Genomic DNA, 27,005 nt, shown 5'->3' on the forward strand with positions numbered 1-27,005 from the left:
GTGACATAGTGGTTTTCCTGTACGATATCCCTGGAATAAGCAGGATCTCTGTGATGTTCATAGGGGAATAAACCATTGCGTACTCATTTTCCTGAGCACTATAGACATGGACAGCATATATGTGCAGATCATAGTGAAATAATAGCGTTCCAGAGAAGCAGAGGCGTAATAATTTTCCTGTGCATGATAAATCCAGAATACAGGGTACTCCTGGAATGAATAGGGTATACTAGAAAATGTACCCGGCGCTGCCCAGGTATAAAGTGTCAGTGTGTTAATTAGATTTGTTCTAAGGTGCCCAGGAGGTCAATCTATGTCTTTGTTTAAGGGGAAACCGCCAGTAGCCCTTCATACCCGACAGTTCTGCTCTGTTAATGTAAATTTGTAGCTTATGCACATTAGAAATAAACTAAAAACTTTAAACACCCTAAATACCAAATAGCCAAACTGAGATGTCATGTGATCAGACTATATACAGAGCTTGGTTATATACGTTATATACAACATTGGCAGTGTTATATACAGAGCCTGGTTATATACGACATTGTCAGTGTTATTTACAGCCTGGTTATATACAACATTGGCAGTGTTATATACAGAGCCTGGTTATATACAACATTGGCAGTGTTATATACAGAGCCTGGTTATGTACAACATTGGCAGTGTTATATACAGCCTTGTTATATGCAACATTGGCAGTGTTATATACAGAGCCTGGTTATATACAACATTGGCAGTGTTATATACAGAGCCTGGTTATGTACAACATTGGCAGTGTTATACAGAGCCTGGTTATATACAACATTGGCAGTGCTATTGCCAGGTGCATAGACATAAAGATTTTTACCTGATACAACTCTGAAGCAGCAATATACAATTGTCCATGCGGAAAACATGCAGAATCCAGATTTATGCTGCCACCTGCAGTGATCGGCCTTGGGCTTTGTTTATTGTCATTGCAAATGGTGCTTAACAGGAAACTGCAATCTTCTAAAAGGTATTGTTTCATCTGAGTTAATCAGTGGAATTAGTGTATACCTGTAGTGCATAGTTGGATGGGTTCTGTATACCTAAAGTGTATAGTTTTTAGGGGTCCCGTATATCTGTAGTGTATAGTTGGGGGTGGGGGGCGCTGTATACCTATAGTGTATAGTTGGGGGGGGGAGGTCCTGTATACCTGTAGTTTGTAGTTGGGGGGGCTGTATACCTGTTCTGTATAGTTTGGGAAGTCCTGTATACCTGCAGTGTATAGTTGGTGAAGGTCCTGTATACCTGTACTGTATAGTTCAGGGGTCCTGTATACCTGTAATATATAGTTGGCAAAGGTGCTGTATACCTGTAATGTATAGTTGGAGGAGGTCTTGTATACCTGTAGTATATAGTTCGGGGGTCCTGTATACCTGTAGTGTATAGTTTGAGGGTCCTGTATACCTGCAGTATATAGTTGGTGGAGGTCCCTTGCACCTGTAGTGTATAGTTTCGGGGTCCTGTATACCTGTAGTATCCTGTATACCTGCAGGGTCGTATTTACCATTAGGCACCCATGGTCTGGTGCCTATGGCAGCACCTTGCAGAGGAGCAATACCAGGGAGCAGGGGGAAGGAAACAACTTTATTTTTTTTAATTTTTTTAGTCTCCCACCTCCCATTCAGAGTTGCCAGAAAATCTGATGTCTTTTCGAGGGGGGGTATAACGGTATTGGTCAGGTCTGGTATAGCGGTGTTATCCAGTCACAGTATGGCAGTATTGGTCAGGTCTGGTATGGCGGTGTTATCCAGTCACTGTATGGCGGTATTGGTGAGGTCTGGTGGTGTTATCCAGTCACAGTATGGCGGTATTGGTCAGGTCTGGTATAGCGGTGTTATCCAGTCACAGTATGGCGGTATTGGCCAGGTCTGGTATAGCAGTGTTATTCAGTCACAGTATGGTGGTATTGGTCAGGTGTGGTATGACAGTGTTATTCAGTCACAGTTTGGCGGTATGGGTCAGGTCTGGTATGGCGGTGTTATCCAGTCACAGTATGGCGGTATTGGTCAGGTCTGGTATGGCGGTGTTATCCAGTCATAGTATGGCGGTATTAGTAAGGTCTGGTATGGTGGTGTTATCCAGTCACAGTATGGCGGTATTGGTCAGGTCTGGTATGGCAGTGTCATCCAGTCACAGTATGGCGGTATTGGTCAGGTCTGGTATAGCGGTGTTATCCAGTCACAGTATGGCGGTATTGGTTAGGTCTGGTGTGGCGGTGTTATCCAGTCACAGCATGGTGGTATTGGTCAGGTCTGGTATGGCGGTGTTATCCAGTCACAGTGTGGCGGTATTGGTCAGGTCTGGTATGGGGGTGTTATCCAGTCACAGTATAGCGGTATTGGTCAGGTCTGGTGTGGCATTGTTATCCGGTCACAGTATGGCGGTGTTATCCAGTCTCCGTGTGGCGGCATTGGTCAGGTCTGGTGTGGCGGTGTTATCCAGTCACAGTGTGGCGCCATTGGTCAGGTCTGGTGTGGGGGTGTTAAATGTGACGTCTGGAGCTATTATCTACCAATCTACCAATCCTGATGCTAATTGGTGAGTGAAGATGGGGCGTCCTCAGGTTTAGTGCTTAAGGCAGCAGCAGTGGGTAATACTGCCCTGTATACATGTACTGTATAGATGGAGTAGGGGGTCTACCATTTATTTCTGTTGATCTGTTGTGAGGCAGCTGCCCTAGCAACCACAGCTCCCTGTGAAAATGAAAGTAGTAATCCTATTGGTTGCTAAGGCTTCCAACTGCCGTTTCTCCTGGGCAGCTGCAGCTAATTATATCACCTGTGTGTGCAGTGTGGAGATTTTCCCATTCATTTCTATGGGGCGCTCTTCTCCCTCCCCCTCCCCTCCTGTACATCTGGCGGGGACGGGACCTTCGCTCTAACCTTTCTGGGCACCCAATGTATCTGTGTGCCAAATTTGGGGTCAAACGGTTCAGGCATTTGGAAGTCTATACGGGACAGACAGACAGACAGTCTTTCATTTTTATTATATAGATGGGCAAATAGTGAAATGAACACATATTCTTTGGAAACAGATTTGTAATAATTTTCTGTGCTTTATAGTCATGGGAAAACATAATACAGGGGAATGAACACATATCCCAATTTTCCTGTACTTAATAGGCTGTGATTGTGCGTGCCGCAGCATATTGTCGTCACGTCTGGTAACATACTTAACTTACAATGACCAATATGTCAATTTGTTAAATAGCTTTATTGAATATACAACAAAAGCAAAACAGGTTCCCTTACCCACCACACATTAAAGCCATATACAGTACATGCATACACATCCAGTAACTCCTCCTCATATCCCCTATGCTTAAATTACCTGATCACTTCCCTAGTCTGGGAGTTATGTCATCAGAGCAAATTACATACTATAGCTACAGTGGGTACAGAAAGTAGTCAGACCCCTTTAAATTTTTCACTGTTTGTTTCATTGCAGTCATTTGGTAAGATTAAAAAAGTTATTTTTGTTCATTAATGTACACTCTGCACCCCATTTTGACAGAAAAAAAAACAAATGTAGAAATTTTTGCAATTTTAACAAGAAAAACTGAAACATCACATGGTCATAAGTATTCCGAGCCTTTGCTCAGTATTGAGTAGAAGCCCCCTATCTTTTGAGCTAGTACAGCCATGAGCAGTGGCGTAGCCACCATGGTCGCGGGGGTCGCCGCCGCGACCGGGCCCGCCACAAAGGGGGGCCCGCGGGGCCCTCAGGGCCCCGCAGGGCCCTCCCTTTCAATCACTCTTGTGACCGCAAGCATTGTTTTGCTTGCGGTCACAAGAGTCCGACTCTGTCTTCCCCCGGCTGCTGCGCAGCTGCCGGGGATGTCGCGTCTTATCCCCGGCAGCGCACGCATCCCAGAGCTCCTTGCGCGCCTTGGGCCCTGACTTCCGGTTCCGGCGCGCAGGGAGCTCTGGGATGCGCGCGCTGCCGGGGATAAGACGCGACACCCCCGGCAGCCGCGCAGCAGCCGGGGACAGACCAAAGGAGTGAGGATCAACTTGGGAGCGCGTTGTCAGGTGAGTTAAGTTTTGTTTTTTTATCAGCCTGTACGGGTGGGGGGAAAGAGGGGGGCATCTATGAGGGTGGGGGGAAAGAGGGGGGCATCTATGAGGGTGGGGGGAAAGAGGGGGGCATCTATGAGGGTGGGGGGAAAGAGGGGGGCATCTATGAGGGTGGGGGGAAAGGGGACCATCTATAAGGGAGGAGGGGGGGGTAAAGGGGACCATCTATAAGGGAGGAGGGGGGGTAAAGGGGACCATCTATAAGGGAGGAGGGGGGGTAAAGGGGACCATCTATAAGGGAGGAGGGGGGGTAAAGGGGACCATCTATAAAGGAGGAGGGGGGGGTAAAGGGGACCATCTATAAGGGAGGAGGGGGGGTAAAGGGGACCATCTATAAGGGAGGAGGGGGGGGGGTAAAGGGGACCATCTATAAGGGAGGAGGGGGGGTAAAGGGGACCATCTATAAGGGAGGAGGGGGGGTAAAGGGGACCATCTATAAGGGAGGAGGGGGGGTGAAGGGGACCATCTATAAGGGAGGAGGGGGGGTAAAGGGGACCATCTATAAGGGAGGAGGGGAGGGGTAAAGGGGACCATCTATAAGGGAGGAGGGAGGGTAAAGGGGACCATCTATAAGGGAGGAGGGGGGGGTAAAGGGGACCATCTATAAGGGAGGAGGGGGGGTGAAGGGGACCATCTATAAGGGAGGAGGGGGGGGGTGAAGGGGACCATCTATAAGGGAGGGGGGGTGAAGGGGACCATCTATAAGGGAGGAGGGGGGGGTGAAGGGGACCATCTATAAGGGAGGAGGGGGGGTGAAGGGGACCATCTATAAGGGAGGAGGGGGGGGTGAAGGGGACCATCTATAAGGGAGGAGGGGGGGTGAAGGGGACCATCTATAAGGGAGGAGGGGGGGGTGAAGGGGACCATCTATAAGGGAGGAGGGGGGGGTGAAGGGGACCATCTATAAGGGAGGAGGGGGGGGTGAAGGGGACCATCTATAAGGGAGGAGGGGGGGGTGAAGGGGACCATCTATAAGGGAGGAGGGGGGGTGAAGGGGACCATCTATAAGGGAGGAGGGGGGGGTGAAGAGGACCATCTATAAGGGAGGGGGGGTGAAGGGGACCATCTATAAGGGGGGGGGGGTGAAGGGGACCATCTATAAGGGAGGGGGGGTGAAGGGGGCCATCTATAAGGGAGGGGGGGTGAAGGGGACCATCTATAAGGCAGGGGGGGTGAAGGGGACCATCTATAAGGGAGGGGGGGTGAAGGGGACCATCTATAAGGGAGGGGGGGGGGGTGAAGGGGACCATCTATAAGGGAGGGGGGAAGGAGACCATCTATAAGGGAGGGGGGGGAAGGGGACCATCTATAAGGGAGGGGGGGAGAGGGGGCCATCTATAAGGGAGGGTGGGGGGAGAGGGGGCCATCCATAAGGGAGGGTGAGGAGAGAGGGGGCCATCTATAAGGGAGGGGGTAAAGGGGGCCATCTATATGGAGGGGAGAGAGGAGGCCATCTATAAGGGAGGGTGGGGGGAGAGGGGGCCATCTATAAGGAGGGCAACATGGGGGGAGAGGGGCCATCTATTTGGGGGGGGCAACATAGGGGGAGAGGGAATACACAGAGGGGGGCATATATTATTAGGGGGTCACATAGAGTCAGGGCTACCCACTAAATGAGGGTGTAAAGGGGACAATACAGATGTGCAGTGTGTATATAGATGAGGATGGTGCCAGAGTGAGGAGACTAATATGTCTGTCTGGCAGATTCTGTGGATTCGTGGCTCGGAGAAGTTCTCATAACGGCCCAGGGCAGATGGAGAAGATGAAAAGGGAAGAACTCTGATCAGAGAAGACGTCCCCCTGTGAGTCACCTGATATATCTGCACTGTAATGTATATGGTGTATAGAGCCTGTGTAGAGCTGGGGCCACCTCTATATGACTGGATGAGGTGATTTAGTGTACTGGATTTGGTCAGTAATAATATGGTGGTGATGGTTGTGGTGTGGCAGTAATGTTTCCTTCCTATATACTGGTATTACTGGTAATATAGGTCTCAGTATACAGGATTTGGTCGGTAACAGTATGGCAGTAATATGTACGGTGATAATACTTTCTCTTCCAATATGCTGGTGTTAGTGGTAATATCTGTCTTGGTGTGTGTGTGTATATATATATATATATATATATATATATATATATATATATATATATATATATACACACACCAATAGCATCACTTGGTCGTGAAAGGAGGGGGGGGGGGGGGCCCAAGTTGGCCTCTCGCACCAGGGCCCAGGAGACATTAGCTACGCCCCTGGCCATGAGTCTTTTTGGGAATGATGCAACAAGGTTTTCACACCTGGATTTGGGGATCCTCAGCCACCATTCTTCCTTGCTTGTCCTCCCCAGTTCCCTCAGGTTTGATGGTGATCATTCCTGGACGCCATTTTCAAGTCTCTCCAGAGATGCTCAATTGGGTTGAGGTCAGGGCTCTGGCTGGGCCAGTCAACATCGGTCATATGAGTTGTTGTGAAGCCACTGCTTTTTTATTCTTGCTGTGTGCTCAAGGTCATTGTCTTCTTGGAAGATGAACCTTCGGCCCAGTCTGAGGTCTAAAGCACGCTGCAAGATGTTTTCATTCAGGATATCTCTGTACTTAATGGCGTCCACAAATGGCGTTCCATCCAACCTGAGGGAACTGGAGAGGATCTGCAAGAAAGAATGGCAGAGGATCCCTAAATCCAGGTGTGAAAAACTTCCCAAGAAGATTCATGCATGTACTAGCTAAAGAGAGAGGGGACTTCTACTCAATACTGAGCAAAGGGTCTTAATACTTATGACCATGTGATATTTAAATTTTTCTTGTTTAATAAATTTGCAAAAATATCTACATTTCTGTTTTCTTTGTCAAGATGGGGTGCAGAGTGTGCATTATTGAGCAAAAATTTAACTTTTTGAACTTACCAAAAAGCTGCAATGAAACAAAGAGTGAAAAACTTAAAGGGGTCTGAATTTTTCCCATACTCACAGTAATAGTGTGGTGTTTATGTGGGTTGATGTGAGTGCTAATAAATATGGTTCTGGGGGTTATTTTACAGTTTGAGGCTGGGTTCACACTACGTATATTTCAGTCAGTATTGTGGTCCTCATATTGAAACCAAAACCAGGAGTGGATTAAAAACACAGAAAGGCTCTGTTCACACAATGGTGAAATTGAGTGGATGGCCGCCATATAACAGTAAATAACGGCCATTATTTCAATACAACAGCCGTTGTTTTAAAATAATATTTGCCATTAAATGGCGGCCATCCACTCAATTTCAACAGTGTGTGAACAGATCCTTTCTGTGTTTTCAATCCACTCCTGGTTTTGGTTGCAATATGAGTATAGTATGAGTATTGTATATATTGTATGAGTATAGTATGAGTATTGTATATTCAGTGAAGGATCCTGTTAGGGCATAATGGGTATTTTAGGACAGTCCTGTTGTTAGACTCAGGGTTGTCCCTCAAAATAATCAATGTGATTTCTATTCATTGTAACATTACAAGGATAAATGGCTCTTATCCCAACCACTGGCATTGGTGCCAATCTAAGCCCACATGCCCCATCATCACAGGGATATAAGTACAGGCTTCCAGCACCAGGCAGTAATGATGTGAGGACATAAAAGATGAGGACATAATGCAATGCAATAGCTACACAAAACTAGCAGAGCAATTGATAGAGTTGTTCTTGTGTTAGTCAAAGGGTGTAAAAATTAGACTGGTGCAAACTGCCCACAGCAACCAATCACAGCTCAGCTTTCCTTTCAGCACTGCCTAAAGCTGAGCTGTGATTGGTTGCTGTGGGTAGTTTGCACCAGTCTAAATTTTACACCCTTTGATAAATCTTCCCCATAGTCTTCACTCAGCCAGTTAGTTTTTTTTTAATTCTATCTTATTTTTTCTATAATGTAATGTTTACTAAAAACATTTAATAAATATAAAAAAACTGAGCCACACCAAACTTTTCAATAATAAAAAAAAAAAGTTTATTAAAAAGGTAAAAAAATATTTTCATCATACATCATTAAAAAAACAATTTGGAGCATAATACATTATATATTTACAGTACAAAATGATTGGAAACAGTACAAAAGAAAACCAGAAATAGGGTACAAAGACAGGAAAATAATAGACTAGGAATCATACCACCAAGAGATCCATGATGCCATTCATGATACCAGCAAGCTCTGCTTGGCACTGCCAATTCATAGGTAGATTAACCTATGTAAACTCGTTCATCGCTCACCAGATTTTACAATGCATTTGCAGTTACTTCAATGAAATTCTGCAACCTGCTCACACCACAATTAGTCTTTCCAGGAAAAATCCATATTACATATAACTGCTTTAGTTTAAGGTCACAGACTGAAACTTCCTGCTGCCAGACCCAGTGATGTCAGTACAGTTGGCTGCAGGAAAGGTCGTAGTCTTAGGGTCCTATTCCACGGGCTGAGGAGGGCCCGATCAACGATGTAAACGAGCGGCGATCTGCTAGATCGCCGCTCGTTTACTGGGCCTATTCCACGGCCCAATGATCGTTGAGCGAGGGCTGCAGGGACATCGTTACCGATGTCCTTGCAGCCCTAGCAGCATCATACATTACCTGGCTGCAGGGCTTGTCCTCCGCTCCGTCTCTATCTTCAGAATGGCTTGTCCCCCGCGCTCTATCTTCAGAATGGCCGGTCAGCTGACAGGCCACACTCAGCCGATCACAGGCCACGGCGGTCCCGGCCTGTGATTGGCTGAACACTGTCAGCTGAGCGTCCATTCAGAAGATAGAGCGCGCGGGACCCGGGGATAAAGACAGCGCAGAGAAGAAGCCCTGCAGCCAGGTAATGTATGATGATGCTGCTGCTGTTTCTTCTCAAATCGTCGGTTGCCTGCCGCGCACCGCTATTCAACCGTAGCGATGCGCGGTGGGGGAACAATGATTTTAGGTCTGGCCCTAAATGAACGATCAGCCGATGACATGATCATCGGCTGATCGTTCTCTCCATTTCACCAAACAATAATCGGCCGAATCGGGCCAAATGGGGCCGATCCGGCCGATTATCGTTACTGTGGAATAGGGCCCTTAGTGTAAAAACCCATTTATGAAATTACCTATTACAGTCTAGTACCCTCTTACTTGTAAGGGAAGAAGACAAATGTGCTCATTACAGAAATTGTAATCATGGCAGCACTGTGTTACCATAGGGCCCATACCCTAAACCAAGTTGTAGGAGGGTGCTGTGTTGTATGTCGTTTCCAGTTACTTCAGGCTCCCATAGTAAATAAAGGGTAAACGGCAGCATTTGATGTAAATGTTGCAGTAACCTTGTTGTTCAGGTAGTCCTGGCTTAATATTTACTATGCAAACACCATCATAGTATACTCAGTACTCTTTGAAATATACTTTCACTCTGTATATACTGTGCATCCTCTTCCTGCTACTACATAGGTAAAAAAAATATAGGTTCTTGTAAAAGGAATTATGCATTTGCTGTAAATGCAATCCTACCATACAAATGAAGGATGAAGCCTATAAGGGTTAGGATAGGAAAGGCTATTACTAGAATTGTCAGCTGACAAAGGTGCATTAGAACATTTCATGTTTGAAAGCAGCAGAAAAAGGGCTAAAACACCTGATAACATTTACATATATGTACAATATTGTGCAAACATAATATTACAGTGCAAAAAACTCTCATCGATGGTCGCCTGAGACCAAAACTATAACTACCCCAGTGCAACAAAAGCTCCAAAATAATGCTGCACAACAAATGCAGATAGCAAATATCACATATCTACAAAGCATATATATACAAATCAACTTGTCCGTCTGTCAGCAATAGTGAGGCTGTATTCAGACAGCGGTAATACAGACTGTGTATGAGGAAGATCTCTCATACTGACACCTTTCCTATACATGGCTGTATTAGAGTCTGAATCTGGCCTTAGTAGTCTTTACCTGTCAAACTTTGTCCTATCATTCCTTGGCTTTATCTTTTTGAAAAAACAACTAGTATGTTCACCTATAAGACTTCCACTGGGATTTTAACTAAACTTTCTTTAAAGGGGTTATCCAGCGCTACAAAAACATGGCCACTTTTCCCCCTACTGTTGTCTCCAGTTCAGGTGTGGTTTGCAATTAAGCTCCATTTACTTCAATGGAACTGAGTTTCAAAACCCCACCCAATCTGGAGACAACAGTAGGGGGAAAGTGGCCATGTCTTTGTAGCGCTGGATAACCCCTTTAAGTCCTTAAGGGTACAAACACACACACAGTATACGCAGCGTATTTACTGCTGCGATACGCAGCAAATACGCAGCAGATTAGATCTAAATAACTGAACACAGCATCAAATCTGCACCATCAAATCTGCTGCAGATCTGCTGCGTATTTGCTGCGTATCTGCTGCGTATACGGTGTGTGTGTTTGTACCCTAAAGGGAACCTGTCACCCCCGTGCTGGGGTGAAGGCCGCCCGACCCCCCGCTAGAGCCCCGCATACCTACCCCATCTCGCCAAGTCCCCCTCCTGGAGCCGGTCCCGGGACGGAGATATCCTTGTCGGAAGCATTCCGCCCACTTTCAACAACTGTCAGTTTGTTCCTCCATTTGCTATCTCTCCTGGTTTTCCCGTACATATGAACATTTAAGCGTGGCTGATGATCCTATGGGGAAGGGAGGGGTACGTCACAGCCGAACTGCACCTGGCAACTGCTTATCCCACCCAGAACAAAAAGGATGAGGCGGAAAAAATCCAAGATGGTTGTGGAGAGTCAGAAGACCATCATTTATGGCTGACTTTAGTATAAGGTGCATGAGTACCAGGGAGCAAAAAGTTTCAGCCGTCATCTGCTCCCTGGAAAATCCCTTTAAAGTTTTGGTTTACAATTGATTGACCTACTTTAATGCTATTTATATTACTATTTCTTGCATAACTCAGTAGTATATATCACTATATAAAATATTGTATGCCTATCATTTGTTACGTTGCATATTCTTTCTAAGGTCCACATAAGGTGGAATCCTTTCACAGTGGATCTACCCCTTGTAAATCTGTGGCAAATTGACCACATCTCAACTTGCCTTATTGTGCGGAAATTTAACTCAGTCCCTGAATATTACAAGAAATTACAGACAGGTAGGGGTAGCATGCAGCTGCAGTCTCTTTCAGTGCAGCAAACGGCACACAAGAAAAGATATATAGATGCTTACAATTGCAATGTTGCTATTAAAAAAATGAGGTTCTTTGTATACCCTTTGATGAAATAGTGTGTACCACCCCACCACGATAAGGTGACCTCAGAGAGATAGTCCCCACACTCTACACTGGGCTAATATTACACCTACACACTGGGCCTGGCAGTTGTGTGACAACTCCTCTGGGGTCTCTAATGATATGAATTAGGGGTTATCACTAGTTTTCTTTATTCAGCTACATTAGTATGTCATTTTGTTTCTTTATGATCATAGAGGAATAATGTTTCTGCCAGCAGCTAACACATAATATTATTGACCTCACTCCACAATACCACAATAAGTTTTCATATTATGGCACAAGGGAGAAGAGCAAACTTTTGTCAACTTGACATTAGTGCAATTCTGAAGTATACAATGTGCAAATGCTTTACTTTGGTTACTTTAGGTAATTATTAGGAGTTTAGTTTCTTTGGTTTTTCTTTTCTTCCCATCTGTAAAATAAACAGAAAATAATGTTTAAGCTATAATATTTGCATAGCACTACACCACAGCTTAAGCTTAGATCTTTCAAGATTCTTGGAAAAAAGATTTATAAAGATTATGCATTACAACAAATAAAAGGGGAACCTCAATGGAAACTTTATAAGGCTAAAATAACACTCTTTTGTCCTTTGTTGGGTAACAGCGGGTCTTGGATACATTTGCCTTATACATCAGGGGATTTCCTGGCACATAAAAAAAATGTTTGGAAACAAGGTTTAGCAAACAGAGGATTGTATAGACTGGACTCACTGTTACAACGTCTCAGTTCTAAGGAGTATTATTTCTTTATGTGTTTAATGGCACTAAGTATAAATTTCAAAAAACACAAAAAATTACCTTGTCACCCAATGCAAAGACATCTGATTCGTGAATCTCGCTGCTGAAGGCGCTGTAGAGAGGCATGAGGGATGGTCATACTATACATCCTATGGAGATACAATATCATACATAAAAGGTGGTTAATAAGAGTCTTAAGTTATGAAGTATTGGCCGATCTTGGTGTAGAGACTGTCCACTGTTATGGCATTATGCAGAGGGAACATACAATCCCTGATGGGAGTTTTCTCAATCTAGCACTAGTACACACTATGTTGCTAGGTCATCACCACATCATGCTAGCTCTAGGATATAATTAATGGGGTACTTATCAGCTGCTGCATGTCTTGCAGGAAGTGGTATATTCTTTCCAGTCTGACACAGTGCTCTCTGCTGCCACCTCTGTCCATGTCAGGAACTGTCCAGTGCAGTAGCAAATCCCCATAGAAAACTTGTCCTTCTCTGGACAGTTCCTGTCACAGACAGAGGTGGCAGCAGAGAGCATTGTGTCAGACTGGAATGAAAACTTCACTTCCTGCAGGGCATACAGAAGGTTATAAGTACAGTAAGACTTGAGGTTTTTAAGCAGAAGTAAATTACAAATTTATATAATTTATATACACTTTATACACATACTTTATATAATTTATTATACACTTTATACACATACAGCTTTTAGATCAGGTTTCTACCTTAAAGGTTTAGGTGATATTTAGATGAAACTGCTTATATTGCCACAGTCACTAGTACAGGGGCCCTGAGTATCATGATCCTCCTCACTAGCACAGTAAGTTGCAGTAAGACTTGTCTCATCTAGTTGTCTCGTACATACTTGGCCACCACTCCTTTCCTTCTCATTGCATCACGTAGACAAGAAGGAACAGGGAGCCCACAAATTAGAGACATGGAGATTAACAACCAGCTTTTCCAAAAACCTATATTAAAAGGGTTATCTGGGCATTTTAACAAAGTAACGGGCTGAATACAATGTTTAACAACATTACAGCAGGAAACTCAACTCAACTGATTTGTCTCATCTGTGGCCAGAAATGTTGCTCTGCATTCTGTAATTCTGACAGTAGATGGCAGACTAATACCATAATAACCCTTAAAAAACTCCTGCACGTACCTCAGACTCCTCATTTTTGGGCACTTCTGAAGACTTTCTGCAAGTTTTTCAGCTCCGGTACATGTGATACTGTTGAGATCCAAACTTCAAGCAAAAAAAAAAAAGAAAAAGTTACACGACTATGGGAAAGCAAGTAAGTTTTATTTATAACTGAAACTCTGCAAATGAAAATATAAGACCATTTGGGAAAATACAACCTTTTGGCCCAGATTTACTGCAGTGCAAACCTAGACTAAAGCTAGACTGTCTTCAATGCACCTTTGGCAGCTTTATAGACAATGGATGGAGTGGCACCATGCATTCCTGACTCGCTGTTTCATTCATATTAAAGACTTGAGGCCCTGCTTTGGAGATTGGGGGATCATTTGAGGCTTCATCCTGACATTTTACAGGTTTTACCAGACATGGTTGTACATTGAAAGATGCTTAGATAAATGCTGAGCAAAAAAACACATAAAAAGTACAATATAAACTACACAGAGGAATAGTTTTGTGTACATGTGTAGCTTTAAATATTTATGGGGGAAACTACTATACCAAAAGTATGCCGTGTCCTTGAAGAAACCCGCTGTCCTAAAAGCACATATTTTGTGAAAGGAAATTTAATAGCTGCCATTGTGTTCCCAACACTCACAGAGGACAAAGCGCCTTCACACCGAGACCCAGTGGTGGATTATAATATGGGTCCGAGGCTCCAGGGGGGCCCATGCCACGCCGCCCACATTATAATCTGCCACTGAGTCTCTTGTGACCGCAAGCATTGTTTTGCTTGCGGTCACGAGAGTCCGGCTGTCCCCCGGCTGATGCGCGGCTGCCGCGGGTGTCCCGTCCTATCCCCGGCAGCACGCGCATCAGAGAGCTCCCCGTGCGCCGGGGAGCTCTCTGATGCGCGCGCTGCCGGGGATAGGACGGGACACCCCCGGCAGCCGCGCATCACACGGGGACAGACCAGGAGGCGAGAGGCTCGACGGGGGAATGGACGGCAGGTGAGTTGTGTTGTGTGTTTTTTTTTTGTTATCTGCACGGGGGGGGGGGGGGGGGGGGGGGGGGGGGAAACCATCTATAAGTGGGGGTAGAGGAAAGAGGGGGACCATCTATAAGGGGGGCAGAGGAAAGAGGGGGACCATCTATAAGGGGGGGGCAGAGGGGGACCCTCTGTAAGGGGGGGCAGAGGAAAGAGGGGGACCATCTATAAGGGGGGGCAGAGGGGGACCATCTATAAGGGGGGGCAGAGTGGGACCATCTATAAGGGGGGGCAGAGGGGGACCATCTATAAGGGGGGCAGAGGAAAGAGGGGGACCATCTATAAGGGGGTGCAGAGGGGGACCATCTATAAGGGGGGGCAGAGGGGGACAATCTATAAGGTGGGGCAGAGGGGGACCATCTATAAGGGGGGCAGAGGAAAGAGGGGGACCATCTATAAGGGGGTGCAGAGGGGGACCATCTATAAGGGGGGGGCAGAGGGGGACAATCTATAAGGGGGGGCAGAGGGGGACAATCTATAAGGGGGGCAGAGGAAAGAGGGGGACCATCTATAAGGGGGGCAGAGGAAAGAGGGGGACCAACTATAAGGTGGGGGTAGAGGAAAGAGGGGGACCATCTATAAGGGGGGCAGAGGGGGACCATCTATAAGGGGGGGCAGAGGGGGGCCATCTATAAGGGGGGGCAGAGGGGGACCATCTATAAGGGGGGCAGAAGGGGACCATCTATAAGGGGGGCAGAGTGGGACCATCTATAAGGGGGGCAGAGGAAAGAGGGGGACCATCTAAAAGGGGGGCAGAGGAAAGAGGGGGACCATCTATAAGGTGGGGGCAGAGGAAAGAGGGGGACCATCTATTAGGGGGGGCAGAAGGGGGCCATCTATAAGGGGGGGGCAGAGGAAAGAGGGGGACCATCTATAAGGGGGGGCAGAGGGGGACCATCTTTAAGGGGGGGCAGAGTGGGACCATCTATAAGGGGGGCAGAAGAAAGAGGGGGACCATCTATAAGGGGGGCAGAGGGGGACCATCTATAAGGGGGGCAGAGGAAAGAGGGGGACCATCTATAAGGGCGGGCAGAGGGGGACCATCTATAAGGGGGGCAGAGGAAAGAGGGGGACCATCTATAAGGGGTGGGGCAGAGAGGGACCATCTATAAGGGGGGTGCAGAGGAAAGAGGGGGACCATCTATAAGGGGGGCAGAAGGGGACCATCTATAAGGGGGGAACATGGGGCCAGCTGACATCCTCTGTGCTGCTGTGACCTCCCCCTATAGATCAGCACCCTCCTCTCCTGACATCCTCTATGCTGCTAGGACCCTGCGACTTCCCCTATAAGATCAGCACCCTCCTCTCCTGACATCCTCTGTGCTGCTAGGACCCTGCGACTTCCCCTATAAGATCAGCACCCTCCTCTCCTGACATCCTCTTTGCTGCTGGGACCCTGCGACTTCCCCTATAAGATCAGCACCCTCCTCTCCTGACATCCTCTGTGCTGCTAGGACCCTGCGACTTCCCCTATAAGATCAGCACCCTCCTCTCCTGACATCCTCTGTGCTGCTAGGACCCTGCGACTTCCCCTATAAGATCAGCACCCTCCTCTCCTGACATCCTCTTTGCTGCTGGGACCCTGCGACTTCCCCTATAAGATCAGCACCCTCCTCTCCTGACATCCTCTGTGCTGCTAGGACCCTGTGACTTCCCCTATAAGATCAGCACCCTCCTCTCCTGACATCCTCTGTGCTGCTGGGACCCTGCGACCTCCCCTATAAGATCAGAGCCCTCCTCTCCTGTGCTGCTCGGACCTCTCCTATAGATCAGCCCCCTCCTCTCCTGACAACCTCTGTGCTGCTGTGACCTCCCCTATAGATCAGCACCCTCCTCTCCTGACATCCTCTGTGCTGCTGGGACCTCTCCTATAGTATTGCACCCTCCTCCCCTGACATCATCTGTGCTGCTGTGACCTCCCCTATAAGATCAGCCCCCTCCTCTCCTGAAAACCTCTGTGCAGCTGTGACCTTGGGGGGGGGGGGGGCAAAAGCAGGAAACCAGGTGGCAATATGTTTATTGGGGGCAACAGCAGGTGAACAAGTGGCAATATGTTTATTGGGGGCAGTGGAGGTGGGGTGGACAATGCTTACTGGGGGTAGCTGCAAGGGACCAAACATTATGTTTATTGGGGCCAGCAGGGAGGGGAGGCAGGCAGTGTTTATTGGGGACAGCATGGGGGGGGGGCAGTAGCGGATTATAATGTGGGCCAGGTCGGGTAGACAGCCCGGGGCCCAAGGTACATTTAATCCGCCACTGCCAAGACCATAGTTGGCTCATTACATATACTAAATTTCCAGCACTCATTGCCCTAACTTCCCTTCTCCCTGAGTTTTCCTCCTACAGGCCTACAACCCAACGTGTTTTCCCTCCTCCTTATTTTCATGGAAGTTGCGGTGTAAGTATGATGAGTCTGTCAATCCCATCAAATTACTTCCAACCAACCAATCAGCCTCCAAACAAAACCAGGGCAGAGATGACAGAGACAAACTGGTGCGCCATTTTCCAAGCACCTCTGCCCTCTGTCATAGGAACTCTCTCCACCGATACAACATCAATGGCAAATCCTGGTGCCTGTACTGAGAAAACCACAGCAATAATTCACTAAATACATGCTTATTGTCCCTGTGTACTTACTGTAAAGCCTCGAGGGATGTCATATCAGGAAGTATCCTGGCCAACTCTTCAGCTCCCATATCACACACATTATTATTAAATAGGCTGCAAATGAAAAGGAAAAAAAAAATATATATATATATATAAGTCAATAAAAGACTAAAAACCAGCCATCAGGAAATTATTGTTCTACTTTGCCGTAACATAGGCAGGGTATAATGGTGTCCAAGAGGAAGATTGGTCATTCAGAACAAGGAACAATAAGAACAACTCTCACTCTGGAGGCTCAGGCCTTATACATATTACATATATGGCTGTCCTTATGTTTATAAGATTTGCAATGCTATACATGGTCTTTGTCTCCACATCCCTTGATGCTGGTTTGCCCAATAAAACATGCCGGGTAGAAACATGGCAGTGAATAATGTGGCATATTAAATATATGTTAAAGAGATACTGAGACTAATATACAGCCAGCTCTGTCTAGAGCATCCCATCCTATCTAGGCTACATAGTTCAGGGTCTCAACATAAATCATAGGCTTTTGTCAGTTTTTGAATAGGACTGACTACAGATCCTTCAATAATATCTTGTTCAGTTATTTGGGGTCCCATATATCTCAAATCTACTATGAAATATAAAAAAAAACAACTTTTTTTTTTAACTTGGCTTTATTAGACTAGGTTATCATCATGGTAAAATAGATTACAATGACAACTTATACGTTGTCACATAAAGTGTTAACAAAATCGTAGCTCTTTTCAGTCAATATAACAAAAACTGTGTAGCCAGAACATGTGCTGCATGAATTTAAACTTAAAGCCATGTTCACATGGCATATAATATCGGACGTTCTGTGTCCCGGACGGATTACAGAATAGCCGGTGTTACTGAGGATCATCCTCGTCGGTGATGCAGTACCGGCCGGATGATCTTCATTTCTAATGAATTTGTATGCGCTGCACACAATAGAGTGAACTGACAGGTTCTCTGCGGCCGCTATTCGATGAATAGCGGCCGCAGAAAACTGACATGTCAGTTTTTCCTGCGGCCGGACAGAATCCCAGCCTGGGCGTATACTATGTGTATATGCCCTGGCTGGGATTCCATTCTTTGCAATACAACGTATGTTGTGTATACATCACGGCCGTTGATACAAATTGCAACAACGGCCGTAATTTATACACAACATACGTTGTGCAAACATGGCCTAAACTTGGGAAGGTACATGTCTACATTAAAAAACACTAGAAGAGATATTTCACAGTCATCTGAGTAACTATGTACTATGACAAGGCCGAATACTTGTACCCAGCCCAGCGAATGTGAAATCACTGTTCAGTACTATACAGGAACAGGGCAATAGACAGGAGTGCCTGCTCCTGTACCTACCTACATTTAGTGTTATACAATTAACAAAATGTGTAAAAAAGTGACCAACACTACTCAGTGTGATCATCCATTCAGCTTTATGAATGTCAAATGAATTCACTGGTATTCTGCACTGTTTGAGAACCAACAGGTGACAGGAGTCGGTGTGACACAACTCACGCATTGCTTTCTATCCTGCAGCTGCAACAATGACCATAACTTGCAAAAAGAGAACTCATATCTACTAAATGGTTTGCAAAACTTTATATAACCGTTATAGCTGTCAGTAAGAATTTTATGATATGAGCTCATTGTGAAAGATGATTACAGGAAATGCAGAAACAAATACCCGCATGTACCCAAATATCGATTTGTAGAGTTTCACAATGAATCATATAAAGAAGACCCCCTTCCTATGACAGTTTACACACATTCATTCTCCATTTACCTTAATGTCTGTAATGACGGCAGGGACGGCAGGGCAGCTGCTAGTTTCATTGCTCCCGCACCAGTAATATTGTTCTGTGACAGACTGGAAAAAACATAAGACGTTTGTTTAAGGTCTCATTGTGCAGTTTCCTTATACAGTTTTAGGCCCCGTTCCCACTGAGCAAAGCTAGCGGAATTCCGCGACGGAATTGTCCGCCGCGGAATGCCGTTAGCCTCCCGCTCATAATGGGAGTCTATGGGAGGCGCGCGCTGCTGCTCTATACGCGCTGAAGAATGAACATGTTTTCATTTTGATCTTTGAACATGTTCTCAAATCGTCCTTGGTCGTTCGCGAAAAAAAAACGCAGATCGTTCCATGTAAACAGTCGTTCACCGATTTAACCTATGTGCAATATAGGCTTAAGCGATCGCAAAAGATTTTTCCGTACGATATATCGTTCCGTCTAAACGCTGATCGTTACAAAAAAATTTGTTACTTCGAAATCATTCATCGTATGATCGGGTGAATTATCGCTATGTGTAAACCCAGCATAACACAATAGAGGTGGAGGACTGGAGGTGAAGGCTAAGGTGGCAAACAAGAGGTAACACAAAGCAGCATGGCCACATAGTGATGCCGACAGCACCTGCACTTTGTCAGGGTCACTTTAGGCAACTTTTGTGTTCTGCAACCATGGCTAAGAACCAAGCAAGTATTTGCCTTCCAAAACAATCTCTCCTTGAAAATAAGTATCCTTGTACACTTTTTCTGCAAAAAGGTAGGAGTTATTGCCAAAATCCAATGAAACAATAGTACTTATTGAGCTAGCCACTCACAGGTGGTGTCAATGGAGTCATTATTACCTTCACATCAGTCAAACTATTATATACGTTTCAACTGCTGATGCCCCGTGCAGTTGGAATATATACATATACTTCAGTTCGACCTGAACATATGTGCATCAATGATCTTTGTCATAAAGGGGTTATGAAATTTCATAGTTCATTACCCTGTATTCTACCATGGAAAGAATAGATGGAAAAACAACTAATTTCAAGTAACTTAGGAATAGCAATACTTTTCTAGGGAAAAAAACTTCCATCAGCACTGCTGCATGCACTAGACTCCAGCACTATGACTCCATGTGACCTTTTAAATGTCACACAAATGGCCACAAGCCCAAAACAACAATCCTTTCCTCTAGTTCTCTCAAATTCAGACTACTTCCTTAAATTTATTAATGATTCCCTAACTTACTCCAGGGCTTGGAGACATCGAAGCTGGGGGAATTTTTCTGCCAGTTTCTCCATTCCTTTATCGCCAATGTGATTCTCCGTCAGGTTGTTCAGACTAAGGGGAATTTGTGAGAGGAGAAGTAAATATATAACATTATCACAACATATTTTTCTTAACTGACAATAAGTAATTATAGAGCGTCCACAATGTGGGATACCTTGCACCACATCTCCAATCTATCCAACATGTGCCTCACCCAGTCTTATGTGGTCGCCTATAGAGATGATCGAACATCGCTAATTTTCAGGTTCGTTCAAACTCGAACCTTCGGCTTTTGACTCCTGCAGTCTTCCCGTTCCGTGGGGAAGGTGGATACAGCCCCAGTCCCGCCTGGAAAACAGGGATACAGCTTAGGTAATAGGCTGTATCCCTGTTTTCCAGGCGGTACTCGGGCTGTCTACACCTTACCCACGGAACGGGAAGGCAGCAGGAGTCAAATGCCGATGGTTCAAGTTTGAACGAACCTAAAAATTAGCGCTGTTCGATTATCTCTAGTCTCCTATTGGAAATCATACACTGTGCTGCACCTATTAAAATATAGTATGAGTACCACATTGCCACACTGTTTTGCAGGATATATCATTGTATGCACAAAACTGTCAGTTAAAGCCTATGGATACCATTTAAAAGGTGTTTTTATTCTTGTTTTGCATGGGTTTGTTTTAAAGAAAATGTTACATTTGTGTTCTGCTTCATCTTTAAGGAGTAAAGGCCAAAGGGGCAAAAATATTTTTCCTTCAAATCAACTGGTTTTAGAAAGTTATACAGATTTGTAATTTATCTTTATGTAAAAGTCTCAAGTCTTTCCATACTTATCAGCTGCTGTATATCCTGCAGGAAGTGGTGTATTCTTTTCTGTCTGACACAGTGCTCTCTGCTGACATCTCTGTCTGACACACAAACTGACCAGAACAGAAGCAAATCCCCATAGAAAACCTCTACTGCTGGAGTACCCCTTTAACAGGTTTCTCATCAGCCTTTTTTTTTTTCTCCTGAGAGAGCTTCTAAAAAGCTTTATGAACAGGTCAAAGTTGTCCTTTCACCTGGTCATAACTCAGCGTAGCAGATCCTTATTTGAGTTGTTTCAGTCGCTGTACTGCCTCAAGTATATACATATTCTTGTTTTTACAACACTGTATCGCTTACTCTAAAAGCTGAAGTGCAGGTAGTTTGGGAAGAATTTCCACAAGCTTCAAGAAACCATCTTGTCCGTGTTTCTTCCCGAGCCTAAGAAACAAGAACATGGTTGGTGAATAAAACACTGTACATAAATGATTGATAAAGTGTAGCAAAGCATGAGGAACTCAGTCATACAGCACCTTGCCTTGGGGTGATATAATGTGTGATTGTAACCACACGCATTTTGCTGAAACTATGTGAACCCAGCCGCCCCAAACAATGATTAACTAACAAAGAGACAGAGGATCACTGGACTCTGAATATAATAAGATGCTAAGCACAACAAATCTGAACAACCGCTAATAGTCTACTATTAACTGTTATCTGAAACTAGCCAACAAAATCCTGCACATGAGCCTCAGGCTTTCTCAAAACATATTTAGGCTATGTTCACACTGCATGAGAGACCGGCTATTCCGTGACCCGGCCGGGTCTCTGCCCGGATCATCGCGGCCGGTACTTAAGTACCGGCCCGATGATCTGTCCGACCGCAGAGCTCTGATGCGGGCGCATCAGCGCGCACCTGCATCAGAGCTTTCCCCTGCACACTATGGAGCGAGCGGCCGGAGCCGCTCGCTTCATAGTGTGCACTGACAGGGTTTCCTACGGCCGCAATTCATTGAATTGCGGCCGCAGAAAACTGACATGTCAGTTATTTGCGGCCCCGTACGGGATCCTGGCCGGAGCGCATACGATGTGTATACGCTCCGGCCAGGATTCAATTGAAAGTAAGGTATTGTTCCATCGCGCCAAAAGTACGGCCGTTGTTGCCATTGTTGCCGTACTTTTACGTAGTGTGAACACAGCCTAAAGGTGTACCTATTGCTTGAAAATTTTTTACGCATGTCCTAGAAACATATCAAATCAGTTGGGATCTGAACATTAACTCTAGCGGTTGGTTGTGGTCTGAATACTCAATCTGAGACTATTCAAACTCTCTAATCATATGTCTCTATGATGTATCAAACGTTTTTCTAAATGACAGTGCCCATAAAAACAAAGGTATAATACTCAGGGTTCTGTAATATATGGAGGGTGCTATGACATAGCACATGTGTAGCTCTAAAGATATTAGAAGAGCAGAGGAAGGAAGAATCCAGTTATTGGGAATATCAAGGATTACATATAAAATGATAACATTATTTAAAGGGGAAAGAATCTAACCTGCTGATAGCTCCCTATTGCGCATGGGATGCTGAGGAGGAAGGTATGTCTCTTATGGATAGGGCAGATCAGCGCCCTGGGGAAGGCCCTCCGGACCAAGGATTACACTGCTAACAGCAGAGGAATGGCGCCAAGGAGGAAGGTAAGAGACATACCTTCCTCCTTGGTGCCCCTTGCGCAGTAGGAGGCTATTAGCAGCTTAGATTTGTCTAGCCTTCTGATAGTTCCCCTGTAACTAAATCTATAGTAAATGCAATATTTTAGATGCGATCCATTAACTTTGGCATTAACAAGCTTCAAATAACACACAGCCCTTTACTAAGTGTTTAGTCTTCCAGAATTTACCACCATGTATATACAGCGTCAAACAAGACGCCACTGAATCATTTCACAGACATACCCAAATATAAGGCTCTTCAGATTTTCCACAGCAGGGATTTCCTTAATATCCAGGGATGAATTTGTAGAACTAGAAATAAAAGCAAAGAGTGCAGCATTAGGAACTGAAAGGAAAACCCTGTATCATGTGTCTGCATTGTATGCATCATCGCTCCCGTAACAGCGGAGTGATGCCATTGAGAACAGAGCCTAAACTCTTACCTGTTACAAATGTCATTCTGGATGTCTACAAGCGCTATGAGATCTGTGACATCTTTCAGACTTTCTACTTTGAAAGGTTCTAATGTAAATTTCTTGATGCACTTCTTCAGTAGTATAGTCTTTCCGTCAGCTAGTAACATCTTCCACAGGTTAACCGTATCACTCAGGGAGGCTCTGCAGGAAAATAAATACATTACATTTTTTAACTTCCATGCTATGTTCCATGTTGTCCATTTTCCAGGGGGCCACCATGTGAATTTTGTTGAAAGTGATTCTGTCAGCCGTGCTCAAACACAGGTGACGATAGTAGCCGCACACTGCAGAATTACCTTTGTTAGTCCCCTTCTTCCCATCTAGGTCCGGTGCATTCTTTTCTAGGATCGCAACCCCCGTCCCCCTACCCCAGTGCTGGACTGAGGCAGGAAGAAGGGGACTCAATGGCAGAGAAGCCCCATCTTGATGACACTGTCGACCAATGATTAAAACCTTTTTTACAGCTAAAGAAACTACAGAGAAAACTATCATAAATCTGCAGCTGCTATCATCAGCCGTGATTGCACGAGTGACAGAATCACTATAATATTGCAGCTCATCTTTATCACTTCAACTGAATGAGCTGCAATACCAGGTACAGCCACTACAGAATGTACAGCAGTGTGGAAGTGCTCGTGCAGCAGTGCAGGAAGCATGAGAGCAGCAGCCCTTTCAATAAGCTGGGGTGAGGATGGGGGATTGTTCATAAAAAAAAAAAAAAAAAAAAAATTATGTATATATATATATATATATATATATATATATATATATATATTTATAAATAAATATGTCCTGGGAAATGCATGGAGACTGTAACCTTTAGGCTGGCACATCATTATCCTATTTATTTTTCAGAATAAAACATCCCAGTAGGTTAATGAAATCTTGAGCCATAAAGAACAAAATTATATTATAATATTAATATATGTAGAACATACCTGAATGAGCTGACACTTTTAAGACCAACCAGTTCTTTTAAACCCTTCTGATCAATACTTGTCCTTCTGAGATCCAAGGAAACCTTTGCTTCTGACATTCTTAAAACTTTCTTTAATACAAACACATCAGGTGGGGTAAGTCGGGTGTTCACAAATGAAAGTTCTTTATCCAGTGTTATGTCCAAACTACGCATGAAGCGCACGTTATTTGTTCCGTCTACACAATGTAAAACTTCAAGCAGTCTCTGAGGGCAGAGCTCTGAAAGCTGCAACAATCGAAAGTATTCAGTCATTTTCTTCTGATTTTTTACAGATTTGGTAACCTTTGAACCAGGAATTCCATTGTTGTGAAACAAGAGACCAATCAGAAACCTTCGTACCATGTCTGGACAACTTTCTTGGTTTCGTCTCTTTTTAGGGTCGAAAGAAACATATCTGACCAAGTTCCTGTCGCCTATGTTGTCAAGTATATGAAGTGCTGTAGAAAAATTTTGGACCAATGCATTGGAAGGCGTACGCTCCACCTCATCTTCAGTCTCAGATGGTAGTTCTTGACTTTCTAATTCTGATGACTTTTTATTTTCCGATTCAAAGCCAAGACATGATATGTCTACTGTGCAGTTTTTTATATCTGTCCCTTCAACAATACATGGAGCATGCAAGTTTTTCTGAAACAAGTCATAGAATAAGGCAGCTAAAGACAACCCCGACTCTTGGTTTTGAGTCTTTAAGTTCTTCTCAGCAAATAGGCACATCAATTTACAAACAAAAGGAATATAACAGTAGCTGAAAACATACCGATAATCTTTAATCCAGTCTAGTGCATTGCTGAAATCTGGCCTTTCCCTAAAGTACTCTTTGATGTACCATTCCACCTGGCTCGGTGAAAATCCCATCATCTCAACAATTTGCTCAACTTTTCCCAGGTACTGATTAAGTTTTTCTCTGACTCTTGCAGTTATCAGCAAGGTGCACCCACGTAGTAGCTTTTTCTGGAAGAGGCCTGTGAATAAGTCCTTTACTTTATTAGTTTTACTTGGTGACGTAGTAAAGGAACCATGAAGAAGTCCTTCTGGGTCCTGAAATTCATCAAAGCCATCAAAGATCAGAAGGACCTTCTCTGGATTTCTTAGAATGTACTGGTAGACATCTATGTTCTTCTCTTGAGCACCAGAAGACAACTTGAAGAGGAGGTCTTTAAAGCTGTACTGCTTACTTACATCCAGATATCTACACTCAAAGTAAAAGACAAAGCTGAACTGACTGAACTTCCCAGCTGACCATTCATGGCAGATCTTTTTGACAAGTACAGTTTTACCCATTCCTGACTGGCCAAGTAGTGCAATAATTTTAGTCTCCATTTCTTTTCTGTCATTATCGTCAAACAGATTTGAGAGTTCAAGGGTTTGTCTTTCTTTTTCGGCCAAATCGTAGTTTAGTAATTCTTTCTCCGCTGTTTTGTTAACAACCTTTTCAGTTTTGGGAATGATCCTACTGTTTATAAGGATTGTTCCAGTATACAGGGAATCCTTCTTCGATGCAAATGAATTGAGGTAATGTTGTTTCTGGGCTTCTATAAATGTGTTCACTTGTTCTAAGGGAAAGATAAAAAAAATATTCAGTGGCAACACACACAAAATTGCTACCATTTAGGCTAAGTACACACACCAAAATTTTGCCGAAATTGATAATGTTTTTTCCACCTGTACACAAGGGTGGGTTAACTTTACTATAGGCCCCGGGCTGTTCACCAAGCCTTGGCCCCCCTACCCCACTGTAACTATATCTTTAGTATTCCTCCTCCTTAGTGCAGACTGTACAGGACCTGTGGTGACGACATTGTCACATGATAAAGGGGACCTGTCACCCCGGCTGCCGGGGTGAAGCCCGCCTGACCCCCCCGGTGTAGCCCCTTATCACCCTCTCGAAGTCCCGGTCCCGGACCCCGTCCTGCCTCCGAGAAATCCCCGTCGACTGGAGGAGTCATTCTCTATGGGGGCGTCGGACTCATCTCTGGTGAGCGTGCGCACGGCTTCCGAAGGGGATTTCTCGGCGGCGGGACGAGGTCCAGGACTTTGAGGAAGGGGTAAATATAAGGGGCTCCACCGGGGAGTCGGGTGGGCTTCACTCCTGCAGCCAGGGTGACAGGTCCCCTTTAAGGTCCTTCAGTATGTTCTTTATTGTTACTGAATTGTCTCCTGGCTACAGTTTTGCACTGATTTGTGCAAAATTGCGGTAAAAAAAGCTGTGATTTTTTTTGCAAATTATGGCAGAACTGTAGCCAGGAGACAATGCACCACTGAAGGTATGCGTCTGTTTGGGTGGCCATGGGCCCCCCAGAAGCTCAGGGCCCCAGGCTACCACCCGAAATGGACCAATTATAATCCACTACTGCCTGTACACACAGTTTTATTTTTACTTAAAAATACGTCTGTATTTAGGTATTGTTTTACTTTGTGTGAACATAACCTAAGGGTGGGGCCCAGTCCAGTACATTTTGTAGCTGATGTAATTGAAACTTTACTTTCCATCACTTAGATGGGATTAAAGGGGTTATCCAGCGCTACACAAAAATGGCTACTTTCTTCCAGAGACAGCCCCACTCTTGTCTCCAGTTTGGGTGGGGTTATGTAGCTCATTTCCATTTAAGTGAATGGAGCTTAATTGCAAACCACACCTGAACTGGAGACAAGAGTCATGCTGTCTCTGGCAGAATGCTGCCATGTTTTTTGCAGCACTGGATAACCCCTTTAAGATGCAGAGAGCTGCAGTACCAGCCATTACCAACTGTACAGGGCTTTAGTTTTACCCATCTACAGACGGTTTATTACACAGGGAGATGTGCAGCTAACAGATGATTCTTTTTTGACATGTGAAAAGTGAGTGATAAGCCTTATTAGGGTGATACAATCCTGATTAGACAGATAATCATCCCATGTAATAAGGCCCACAGGGAACTCCATTATCTCTAGTCTTCACAACTTTTTATGATTTGCTACTAGAAGCAGAAGACTAGAAGCAGCATTTTGCTCAGGTTGCAATTTTTTAGTTCAAGGCTGATCCTTAGGTTATGTGCACACTATGGATT

The 27,005-nt window shown here is 44.9% G+C and overlaps 1 protein-coding gene across 3 annotated transcripts in view; it reads right to left on the reverse strand.

The window, feature by feature from the left end:
• Nucleotides 1–8,110: 8,110 nt before the first annotated feature.
• The window catches only part of CIITA (class II major histocompatibility complex transactivator), a 124,403-nt gene continuing 105,508 nt past the window's right edge, over nt 8,111–27,005 (reverse strand). For all 3 annotated transcript variants that reach the window (XM_069983739.1, XM_069983737.1, XM_069983740.1), the window contains 10 exons: nt 23,918–25,511; nt 22,947–23,120; nt 22,747–22,815; nt 21,150–21,230; nt 19,965–20,057; nt 18,726–18,809; nt 16,928–17,011; nt 13,267–13,350; nt 12,159–12,247; nt 8,111–11,770 (listed from right to left, as the gene is read on the reverse strand). In XM_069983739.1, coding sequence (XP_069839840.1) covers nt 12,163–12,247; nt 13,267–13,350; nt 16,928–17,011; nt 18,726–18,809; nt 19,965–20,057; nt 21,150–21,230; nt 22,747–22,815; nt 22,947–23,120; nt 23,918–25,511 — 2,348 coding nt within the window. In that variant the 3' untranslated portion in view covers nt 8,111–11,770; nt 12,159–12,162. The remainder of the gene's footprint in view (nt 11,771–12,158; nt 12,248–13,266; nt 13,351–16,927; nt 17,012–18,725; nt 18,810–19,964; nt 20,058–21,149; nt 21,231–22,746; nt 22,816–22,946; nt 23,121–23,917; nt 25,512–27,005) is intronic.

This window comes from Dendropsophus ebraccatus, chromosome 9 (genome assembly GCF_027789765.1).
Source record: "Dendropsophus ebraccatus isolate aDenEbr1 chromosome 9, aDenEbr1.pat, whole genome shotgun sequence".
In the NCBI taxonomy this organism is placed as follows: Eukaryota; Metazoa; Chordata; class Amphibia; order Anura; family Hylidae; genus Dendropsophus; species Dendropsophus ebraccatus.